Raw genomic sequence first — 11801 nt, forward strand, 5'->3', positions numbered from 1 at the left:
ATCACTGAGTGCCATGTTGGTTTCCCAAAGAAACTCTGAGCTCCTCTGAACAGGTCTGTGTCTAGATCCTAGTGCTTACATTTTTTTAATCTTATTTATTTAATTTATTTTATTTCCAGTTGCACTGGGTCTTCATTGCTGCTTGTGGGCTTTTCTCTAGTTGTGGTGAGCAGGGGCTACTCTTCATTGTGGTGTGCGGGCTTGTCACCGTGCTGGTTTTTCTTGTTGGGGATCGCAGGGTCTAGGCACATGGGGTTCAGTAGCTGCAGCTCAAGGGCTCGGTAGTTGTGGTACACAGACTTAGCTGCTTCACAACATGTGGAATCTTCCTGGACCAGGGATTAAACCATGTCCCCTGCGTCGATAGGCAGATTCTTATCCACTGTGCCTCCAGGGAAGTCTGGGATTTACATTTTTTTTTTTTTAAATTTACTTTATATCAGAGTACAGTTGATTAACAATGGTGTATCAATTTCAGGTGTATAGCAAAGTGATTCCTAGTACATATGCATGTATCTATTCTTTTTCAAATTTTTTTCCCATTTAGGTTATTAGAGTGTATTGAGCAGAGGTCTCTGTGCTGTACAGTATGTCTTTGTTGTAGAACCTCATATTTAGAACATGAATAGGCCCAGAATAAATATTCAGTACATTCTGTTGAATGAGCTATGTAGGTGCAGGATTGGTAAGTGGACATGTGGATGGATAGATGGACCATGGATAAATGGGAAGGTGGTTGGATTGGCAGGAAGAAGAAAGGGTGAGGGTAGCATGAATATTCAAGCGCATGAATGCATGGATATGGATGGGTCGATGGATGGCTGGGCCAAGAAGTAAATTGGATTGGATAAAAGAATGGATAGGTTAGTGATGCGATGAATGGGTCTATTGATGAAAGTTGTTTGAATGGAAAGCATATGAGTGATTGGTGGGTGTAAGGAAGAAAGATGGATGTAGAAATGATGGAGAAGTACCCTGATGAATATAAGAGAAATGTGTGAGTGTGAAAGATAAGTAGGTACATAAATAGGTAGATGGAAGAAAGATTGAATATAAATTGGGCAGCTGAACAGGTAGAAGGTAGACGAGTGAGAAGGGTAAGTTGGATGGATATATGGGTGAAAGAATGGGTGCAAAGATAAATTAGTTGAAACGTATGGCAACAGAGGGCAAAGTGAGAGGATGGTTGGGTGAATAAATGGACGGAATGGTTGGTGGATAGGTAGGTGGGGTGGAAACATGAATGAAAATATTAACTAAAGTTAAAGAAAAGAAAAGGACTGTATACAGAATAATTTATACTGCTACAAAGTCATACATTTATAAATAGGGAGAAAACTGATCAATTTTAGCAAAATAGACCAAAATTTACAGATGAGGTAGAAAGCCTGTACAAACTCTAGGATGAAGTATCAAAAAATAAGTAAAAATATACCATTATGATATTCACATATGTATGTATATATAACTGAATCACTGAAACTAACATTGTAAATCAATTACATACCTCAATTGAAAAAAATCCTATCTAACCTAAAATATATATATAATATGTACATATACTATTATAGAAGGAACCGAAAATAGGCAAGTTTCGCATAGTCTTCCATGCCAGTTTTCTGAGGTAATATGACTCAAATAGCAAAGCACACAAAAATCATAGACCTAGTTTTTTCTTTTAACTATAGATATGGGAATTCTAAATAAACTATTTGGTAAAAGAACCAACAATGTATTAATTCAATTATACCTTCAACATGATTAAGGTCATTCTAGGAATATGAGGATGGTTCAACATATGAAAATTTGTGTAAGTTTTTTTGTCTTTCTTTTTTATTTTCTAAATTATGAAAGTATGATAACACATTTACAGGAGACTTGGAAAATACAGAACAAAGTTACATATAATTCCACTATAATAATTGTTTGTTTTAAGTAGATAAATTAAGATTTTTAGTTGTGGTTTCAATATCAAACTCTTAGAAATTAATAGAATGAATGTACAGAGAAGTAGATGAAGATAGTAGACTTCTAGTTGAAAAGCATTATGAACCAACTTGATGTAATTAAGATTTATACAATTTTCACACAACAGTAGGATACAGATTCTATTTAAGTTCCCATAGACTATAGATAGGAGACACTGGAACATACCCAGAGGCATAAGACCAGGTGCAGAAATTTCATGGTTTAAAGGTGTTGAAAAAATTGTATAAGTTTTTATACCAACAAATTAGAAGAAAAAAATAATTGCATCACTAGATGCTGAAAAAATATATGACAAAATTTAGCAGTAATTTTCAACAGCAGCTTTAAATGGATTAAAGAGGAAATGACCCAAGGGTAATAAAACCTACTTGTCCCAAACCCAACAACAAATGTCATTTTATACAGCCAGAGCCACTGACTTTAAAATAAAGAACTGGACAGGGCTAGAGCTTATTGAATTTATTCTCAACATTATTTCAGAGGTTCTATATGATATAAAAAGCCCTGAAATTTTTTAAAAAGTAAGTCATGAAGTAGGAAAAAAAGAGTCAAATTTATCATCATTTTCAGATTATATGATTGTGTATAAAATCAAAGTAACCCCAATAAATATTGTTATGCTTAATAAGGCCATTTGGCAAACTAGTCGGATGCAAGACAAAATTGATAGCTTTTTATCGTAACGAAAGTGAAAGTCACTCAGTCGAGTCCAACTCTTTGCAACCCCATGGACTATACAGTCCATGGAATTCTCCAGGCCAGAATATTAAAGTGGGTAGCCTCTTCCTTCTCCAGGGGATCTTGCTCACCCAGGGATAGAACCCAGGTCTCCCAAGTTGCAGGCGGATTTTTTACCACATGAGCTGCAAGGGAAGCCCTTTTATTATACTACTCATCATGAATTACTTTGATGATAACATTTTAAACTTACTGTTCATTTCAGGGGTTCCACGCACTTCAGTCCACAGCGTGAACAGCACTTTGCCGTCAGTGGGCAATCATCATCCAGCAGGCACCTGGGTCTGTCAATCGTGGTACATACTGGCGGCTTGTTTGGGCAGAAACCTGCTTTGACTTTGTGGGGTAAAACAAAGACACTTGACCTTGAAATACTTGACTATACTTTGAGATAAATTAGGGGAACCTTGGGAACCTTAAATAAGATTTTCCTCTAATTAAGTCTCTTACCCTCCCCCCTAGAGTGACAATAAGGTGGAATAGGTGGAGTATCGACTTCTATTTGATAATTTTAATAATTATTTGAGGAGAATCAAAAAGTCTTGCCAAGAGGGAGGAAACATATGAGTACCTATGGCTGATTCATGTTAATGTTTGGCAGATATGAACACAATATTGTAAAGCAATTATCCTTCATTTAAAAATAAATAATTTTTTTTAATGGGCAGAAAAAAAAGTCTTGCCATCTCTGATTTATAAAATCTGATAGGATTCCTAATTGACTCTACAAAATTAATAGATTTGGGTTATCTAATCCCAGAGTACCAGAAGTAGGAGTATTAGAGAACACCAAGAACTTCCTTGTTTTATAAACTGTAGATACTAAGGACCATATAGGGGGAATTGAGTTGCCTAAGGTCACACAGAAAGCAAGCAGGAAAGTTGAAGTCAGCCATACCATGTTGTTCCTCAAAACACTGACAATTCCTGGGACAAGACCACAGTATCTTAGCACTACATGAGAGAATGAATAGCATCTATAGAGGAAGAGGTCACTTCTACTCAACAGCACTTTGCTACCCATCTTTTCCCCTGCACACTTTACATGAAGTTCTGTGCAGACATAGGAATTATACCTATGAATGGTTATGAATTTTCTATGTGAATAAGTGGATCCTGTCACCTTGTAGGACACTGAAGAATGAGACTTGAAATAAATACATTTTCATTGAGAAATATGACGAGGGTTACCATGCAAGATTGGCTTGGAAGAATAGCACAACAGTCTCCCAAGGTCAAGAGAGCAACATGAGAGCCCTGGTTGGCCATTAAGTGAGGAAAATTTCCCAGAGGACCCCTGAGCTAAACTAAGGGGCATTCTCAGGGTTTGCCCAGTAGACTTTGGGAAGTATATCCCCAGTCCTTACCTGTCCAGGCCATGGCACAAGCAAAGCCGCACATGGATTCGCAACATTTTTCATTTAAGGGGCAGTCGTAGTCACTCTTACATGAAGCTGAACACTCCATACGGTTCTTAAAAGGGAAGAGTGGGCACTGTCCATCCTTGACTGCAATGAAAGCAGGTGTGAGTTCCTGCAAACCCCATCCTCTCCCATCACCCTTCAAACAGCTTTTCCTTTTCTTCAAAACCAGTATCTCTTTCTGGGATGTGGTTCATTCTACCCTGTCCACAGGCACCTCTAGTAGGCTGTGGAGTGATGAAATGTCCCTCTGTATCAGGAGATGCAGTAGAAAGAGAGTTAAACGTGGTGTTTGAAGCCCCAAGGTAAAGTCCCGGTCCTGCTACTTAATAAACGATTTCGGTTTCCTTCTCTACAAGGTAGGATTAATTATGTGACATCCACACTAGATCATGTGAGCTATTTTAGGGGACATGCTTTACTTTGCAGGAGGAGTGACGTGATCCGACTCGAATTTTGAAAGAATCACTGTGGCTACTGTGTTCATAACAGACTTGTAAGAAGGGAAGGAGAGGAACAAGGAGATCTATTAGGAGGTCATTGCAATTAATCCAGATGAGAAGATGGCACGTCAGGTTAGGGTGGCAGCTGTGGACGCAGTAAGAACTGATCAGATTCTGGATCTATTTTCCAGATAAGTCTAAAATGACTTCTTAACAAAGGATGTTGGTTGAGAAAGACAGACATCAAGGATGCATGTACATGTCTCTGTTTGTCCTCATCTGATTGTAAATTCCCTGACAACAGGAAATGTTTTTTCTCCTTGTCCTCATCATTCTTCCTGCTCTCCTCCTCCTCCTCCTTAGTGAGCCCACGTAACCTTGTCAAATCTTTGTGTCCTTGATAATACATGATCCTGTCAACAATTCAATGAGGTACTATTCCAGTATTCCAATACTATTATTCCAGTATTACAAGGGGAGGAACTGAAACTCAAAGAGGTAAAGAAATTTGCAGTGAGAAAGACAGATTTCTAGCCAGTATTTTGACTCCTAAGCTCTGTATCACGCTGTCATCCAACATTACTGGTCATTGCACAAGAATTAATCCACAGACTTTACCTTTAGCCCACTCTGAAAGTGAAAGTCATGTCCACCTCTTTCTGACCCCATGAACCCCGGGGCTCCTCAGTCCATGGAATTCTCCAGGCAAGAATACCGGAGTAGGTTGCCATTCCCATCTCCAGCGGATCTTCCTGACCCAGGGATTGAATCTGGGTCCCCTGCACTGCAGGCAGATTCTTTACCATCTGAGTCACCAGGGACACCCTTGTCTTGCTCCACTCTTCACCTCCTCCCTGCTCCATCCCTATTTCATGGAATTCCAGAGCTGGCCTGTCTATGCTTCATTCTTGGGTGAGTCCTTAGGTAATATTCAGCAGGTCAATGTCATGAGAAAATAACCTGTTTCCAAAGTGTTGGCCTGACTCTCAGGTCCCACTGGCCAAAGTTTACCAACAGTTGATGTGCACTACCTCATTTTTTGGCACAACTCCATTAGGTAAAGACTACTATTATTTCCACTTTATAGACAGGAGAACTAAAACTCATGAAGACACAAAATTAAGACTACCCAGCCAGTGAATGACACAGCAGAGATTTGAACCAAGGCAGTTTCACTTCAAAGCCTGAATCTGCAACTGGGATGGTGTACTATTTCTCGTCAGGCTAGGCTCACAGATTGCCAAGGGTATGAGTCTTACCAACTGATGAGCAAGCCTTCATGCAGTCCTCCTTCTTGGAGAAGCTGTTGGCATTCCCAAGGCAACCTCCGTAAAAAAAGGGTTTGCATACACGCTGTTCGGTGTTAAAATACCACTGCTTGACTGTCTTCTTGCAGTGTCCTGTGTCTAAGGGTAACAAGCAGGGTTCTGAGACAGGAGACAGAGAGGGAAGAACATAAGGGTGGCAAAAAAGGAAGGGGTTAGGCCCTCAACTTTTGTATAGTTCAAGGTGTTATTATCCAAGTTATAGAAAGAGCCATGATCAATAAAAGTTCTGGTCCTAGCTCTATATGGTCACTCTTTAACATCTCTGAGTGTTCATCCTACCTTGCAAAGGAGGTCACAAAGAGCATATAAGAAAGATTCAGAGCTGATATTACTTCTTCACTGCTTTGAGTTTTGAGAGGGAAAGACTTGTTCAAGAACTATATTCAAAATTCAAAGCATCTGGCACATAGGAAGAATGAGGTACTGAGACAGAAAAAGAGCAGTCCCTCTCTGTCTGGAAATTGATCTGATGCTCACAGCTAAGCCATATTGTTCTCTTGTTGGACATAATCCCACAGGACATCCACATCAAACAAAGTTACTCTGAGGTGATAGAGTGGGACCAAAAAAAAAGAGATCACTGTGAAACCTACAAAATACCAAACACCTATGAGTGAAGTATGTTTCTCTGCCAATTACGGCTTTATCCTCATTCTAGTCTTCCCACTGTATTGAAGAGATTTACCAGGATAATTACACAACTTCCCCCACTTTCTGACAGCACCCAATCTAGGGTGAATTCCCACTTCCTTAGATCTTCCCCCAAATTTCCCAATCAAAGCCTTAGTCCTGTAGTAGATACTTCCTAACAGCTTCTTCTTGAGAAACCTCAAATTGTCTGTGGTGAACTTTCTCCCTCACTGCAGCAAGTAATTAGCTCAACTTGTTCAACTACAGGTCTGTTCCTGGTGGCCTTTAACCAAAGGGCATTGATACTACTTATTTGTTGAAGGAATGAATGAATGAATGAATGAATCTACACAAAATGCACAGTTCCTTATTATTAGATACTTTGAATTACCAGAAAACCTTGTCGAAGGGCAAAGAATCAGAAAATAACTCCGCCCTCTGAACTGACTGAGGCTGATACTTGCCACAGTACCAACAATAGTTTCTTGACACATAGTGAACAAGCAGCAAGCATTAGTTACTGGAAGTGATTGGACGTTGGACCAAAGAAGAATACCTTCAAGAGCATCAGTTGATGTCCACCATGCCTAGACTCATTGTTTGTGCTTGAGGTCTGGGAGTCTCATTAGAAAAGGCAAAAAGCTTGAACCCTGGCCTCCCTATCCCAACGTTCAAGGGAATCATTCCACCACGTCTTGACAGGGTAGGAAATAGGACACCTCACAAAACACCGTTGCTCTCAGCCTGGATGGCACTACCTTCAGATGGATCCATGCACTTCTTCCCACAGGCAAAAGAGCAGCACTTGAGGTGTTCATCGCAATTGAAATCTGTTTTGCATAAGTCTGGGGCTTTAGAATTACAGGTGATCCTTTCTTGGAGGCACGCTCCTGGCTTCTCTGTAAGAAAGAAATGTCCAAATTCACATCTTTTGAGAGTTTCAGCTCTTATTGGCCCATGGAAAAAAGTGGATAGTGAGACTCTTTCAGTCCTATACTCTACCTTCAATTCTTAGCTGTCACTCTGCTTGTATTCAGGGTCTGCCTCTCACCACTCTTCACACATTTAGGTAGATCTGAATCAGGAATTTGTGTCCAGGTAGAACCAAAGGGGAAGCACCTTTCAAAATCTGTAAGTCTGTCTCTGTTTCATGACTAAATTCATTACATTATTTTTAATTAGATTCTACATATAAGCAAAATCGCATCTGTCTTTCTCTGACTTACTTCACATAGCATGATCATCTCTAGGTCTATCCATGTTGCCACACATGGCATTATTTCAGTCTTTTAATGGCTGAGTAATAATAATACATATACATATATCACATTTTCTTTATCCATTCAGATTCCAGGGCAGGGGGTTTTATAGGGATCAAGACCCTAGTCTTAAATTCAGGATCTCCTTTCTCCTCTTAAAACCAATTATTTTAATGCCTAATTCCTCTGCCTCCTGTATCTTAGTTGATAAGGGAAGTTAATTGGTGAGGAGTGGTGAAAATACCATGGACGTAGGAGTCAGGAGCCCTGATTTTGGTTCCTGACTCCTTGTGAATTCAAGACCAATCTGAGTTCCACTATATGACTCTGCAGTTATCTCTAAGGGGAAAGAAATGGTGAAGTGGAAGAATCACTATAAATAAGACAACTCTGGCTTAGATGCTTGACTCTACACAACAGCTAAATAATCTTGGGGGAAATGTCTTCCTTTGTCTGAGTTACAAATTTCCCATCTATGAAAGGAGAATTACAATCTCTACTTTATAGGCTGTTCAGAAGGATTAAGATAGCAGAGTAGGAAGACTCTGAGCTTACCTCCTCCCATGGGCACACCAAAATTACAACTCTTCATGGAGCAACTCTGCATGGGAAAGACCAGAAGACTAACAGAAAAGATCATCTACAATGAAAGATACAAAGAAGGAACCACAACAAGATGGGTCGGAGGGACAGAGATGTCTACTCAAGACCTATACCCCAGGTGGGCAACCCACAAACAGAAGGATAATTACAATTTGCAGAGATTATCACCAGGAAGTGAGGGGATCTGAGTCCCACATTGGGCTCCCCAACACAGGAGTCCTATACCAGGAAGACAAGACCCAGAATGCTTGACTTCAAAGGCCAATGGGGCTTACTTTCAGGAGAAGCAGAGGGCTGTGAAAAAGATTCTACTGTTGAAGGGCACACACAAAATCTCACCTGCTCTGGGACCCAGGGCAGAAGCAGTGATTTGAAAGGAGGCAAGGTCAGAACCCCCTGCTGATTGTAGAGAGCCTCCCGGAGAGGCAAGGAGCAGCTAGAGTTCAGCCCAATCTGTTAAGTCTTTTAAAAAGAAGGTTTTTTCCTGATTGGTAGAGAAGAGATCAGAGGTATTCGAAGTATAAGAGGAATCTGGCCTGCTATTTGCAGCTTTGAAGATGGAAGAGGCTAATTGTCTAGGAATGAGGGTGGCTGCTAAAAGTTGACAACCAGTAAGGAAACCTCAGTGCTAAACAGTTGCCAGGAATGATTCTGCTAACAACCAACGAGATGGGAGGAGACCCTTGAGTCCCATATAAGAATGGCAGCCTTGATGGACACCTTGATTTCAGTCTGGTGAGAACCTGAGCAGAGAACCTCAACACTCCATGCCAGACTTCCAACGTACAGGTAATTTGTTAGGCAGCAAGATAACTGATAAAATATTTATTGTGGCTCCATGTCTCAAAACTGAGCATCTCTCTGGTGGAATCTGACCAGAGAGACATGACTGTTTTGAATACTACTGAATCTTGGAATTACAGAAGTTTAGAATTAGAAAAAACATATTTATCATTGATATCAACTTCCTAATCTAATAAGTTAAAATAAGAAAGAAAGAGGTCACATAGAATAATATAGTGAATTGGGGACAGATCTGGGACTTCCAATCCATGGTTTTTTCCAGAAGACCCACTTCTTTGGTGAGGACTGGCCACTGAGACTTCTAGTGCTTTCCAAATATATTTCTTGCCCTTCATACTACCCTTTTTAAAAAGATTTATTTATTTATTATTTTCTTGGCCAAGCCTCAAAGCATGTGGGATCTCAGCTGCCCTAACAGGGATCGAACCTGTGCCCCCTGCATCAGAAGTGCAGAGTCTTAACCACTGGACCACCAGGGATATCCCCCTTTCATGCTATCCTTAATGCACTCTCCAAGGATGGCCTGAAGCCAAGAAAAGAAGATGGTATCAGCCCTCTCCTGTCATTCCTTCACTCACACTTCCCAGGAGATCACATCCATTCCCACAATCCCAACTGTGGTTCCTATAGCTCCTAGACCTAGCCTCTCTTCCAAGCTAAGACACTTTATATCCAACAGCCTGAGGAAAACACCATTTGGGCATCTAATAAACACCTCTGTTCCAACATGTTTAAAATGGAACTAATCACTTACACACGGAATCTAAAATATGGCACAAATGAACTTATCTACAAAACAGAAACAGACTCATAGGCATAGAGAACAGACCCATGGTTGCTAAGGAAGAGGGGGAAAAGAGGGAGATGGAGTGGGAGTTTGGGGTTAGATGCAAACTATTACATTTAGAGTGGATAAACAACAAAATCCTAACATAGCACAGGGAACTATATTCAATACTCTGTAATAAACCATAATAGAAAAGAATATTAAAAAGAATGTATATATGTGTGTATATATATGAGTCATCTTTCTGTACAGCAGAGATCGGCACAACTTTGTAAATCAACTAAACTTCAGTTTAAAGAACAATAAGAAGACAAAATGGAATTAGTACCTCCCCATGTCCAAACAGCACCTTCTCTCTGTGTCCATCTTGATATTTGGCATCAACAGCCCCCTAATCTGTTATTAGAATCCTGAGATTCAGTTCCCTCACTCGCCATCACCCCCAGCATCCTACCAGTCATGGGCTTGGGTCAGTTCAACTTCCTAAATCCCGTCTCTTCTCCCTCTTTGCTCCACTTCCTCAGGTCAGCACCTGACCTCTCGCGTGCGCTTTATGTGTTTAGTCACCAAGTCACGTCCAACACGTTGTGACCCCGTGGACTATAGCCTGCCAGGCTCCTCCGCCCATGGGATTTTCCAGGCAAGAAAACTGAAGTGGACTGCCATTTCCTGTTCCAGGGCATCTTCCCAACCCAGGGATTGAACCTGTGTCTCTTGCACCTCCTGCTTTGGGAGGTGGATTCTTCACCACTCTCGCTACTAGGGAAGCCCAACCTTCTCCCATCTCCCCCTTCAACTACTGCACCAGCCTCCTCATCCATCTTCTGCCCTCAGAGTCCTGCCTAGCAACTGACAAGTTTTCAAAAATTAAACTTGGAAAAGACATGTATCAGGAAAAGTCAGGGAATAATTTGGGGGTAAGCAGGTGAGGGAAGGATTTAAAGGGCTCAGGACAGGTGAGTAAGGCTAGTTCTCTGAAGCCACCATCACAATGGCCTCCTCTGACACAAGTCCTTGCCTCATGTCTAATCCTCAGTCCCTAAGATTGCCTTCTAAAGAAGAGCAGCTGCAGCTTTTCCAAACCCACTTTTGGCTCTGTTGCTTGGTGAGGCAGATGTCTGCTCCAAAGAGAGGAAGAGAAGCAGCAGGAGGGCGACATTCCTCCAGGAGAAGGTGGAGCTGTGAAGAGGAAGATGCCTGTGGAAGGGGAAGAGAAGAGGGCAGGGATCAGGCACAAGCCAGAGAGACACAAGCATCTGCAGATGAACCTTGGAGCTGATCCACCAATTCCCTTAGTTCACAGAGGAGAAAACCAAGGTGCATCACGTGAGGTCGGTCACATGGCAAGCAGGGCAGGTCCCTCAGCCCCAACACCCTCCCAGGGGCCCCACGCTCTGCTGGGGGCTGTACATTACCTACCCAGACACTTGCCCATCGTCTTGCTCCCAGGTGATAGGCCACACATGAATGATCACAGGGATCTGTCTGGAACGCAAAGTTGATTTGCCCACAATCAGTCCTGGGGCAACCCAGACACTAGTGAGAATCTTTTCTTTGCTCCACTGAGCAAGAAACTGATGATGGTATGAGATTTGCAGGGAGGTCTGGGCTTATCCCACTGGGTTTTAGTGCCCAAAGAGCCAAAAAGATGCCAGTTGATCTGAGGTTAACAAAGTGAATTGAAAGTCGCTCAGTCATGTCTGACTCTTTGTGACCCCATGGACTATACAGTCCATGGAATTCTCCAGGCCAGAGTACTAGAGTGGTAGCCTTCCCCTTCTCCAGAGGATCTTCTCAAC

The 11801-nt window shown here is 41.4% G+C and overlaps 1 protein-coding gene across 1 annotated transcript; it reads right to left on the reverse strand.

The window, feature by feature from the left end:
- Positions 1–2923: 2923 nt before the first annotated feature.
- Positions 2924–11437, reverse strand: WFDC8 (WAP four-disulfide core domain 8). Its single transcript, XM_061125713.1, has 6 exons — positions 11418–11437; positions 11090–11199; positions 7308–7448; positions 5851–6018; positions 4095–4235; positions 2924–3063 (listed from the first exon to the last, which is right to left on the reverse strand). Exons 1-6 carry the CDS (start codon positions 11435–11437, stop codon positions 2924–2926), a joined length of 720 nt encoding a protein of 239 aa, XP_060981696.1.
- Positions 11438–11801: the final 364 nt, after the last annotated feature.

The sequence above is a fragment of the Dama dama genome, chromosome 23 (assembly GCF_033118175.1).
Source record: "Dama dama isolate Ldn47 chromosome 23, ASM3311817v1, whole genome shotgun sequence".
Taxonomy (NCBI): Eukaryota; Metazoa; Chordata; class Mammalia; order Artiodactyla; family Cervidae; genus Dama; species Dama dama.

What these genes read in the sequence shown, in the direction of transcription:
- WFDC8 (XM_061125713.1), bottom strand. Translation starts at nt 11,437, where the DNA reads ATGGGCAAGTGTCTGGGTAG. An exon ending in GTGCATGGATCCATCTGAAG is followed by an intron (nt 6,019 to 7,307) that starts GTAGTGCCATCC and finishes CTCCTGTCTCAG; the next exon opens with AACCCTGCTTGTTACCCTTA. An exon ending in GAAGGCTTGCTCATCAGTTG is followed by an intron (nt 4,236 to 5,850) that starts GTAAGACTCATA and finishes CTTTCATTGCAG; the next exon opens with TCAAGGATGGACAGTGCCCA.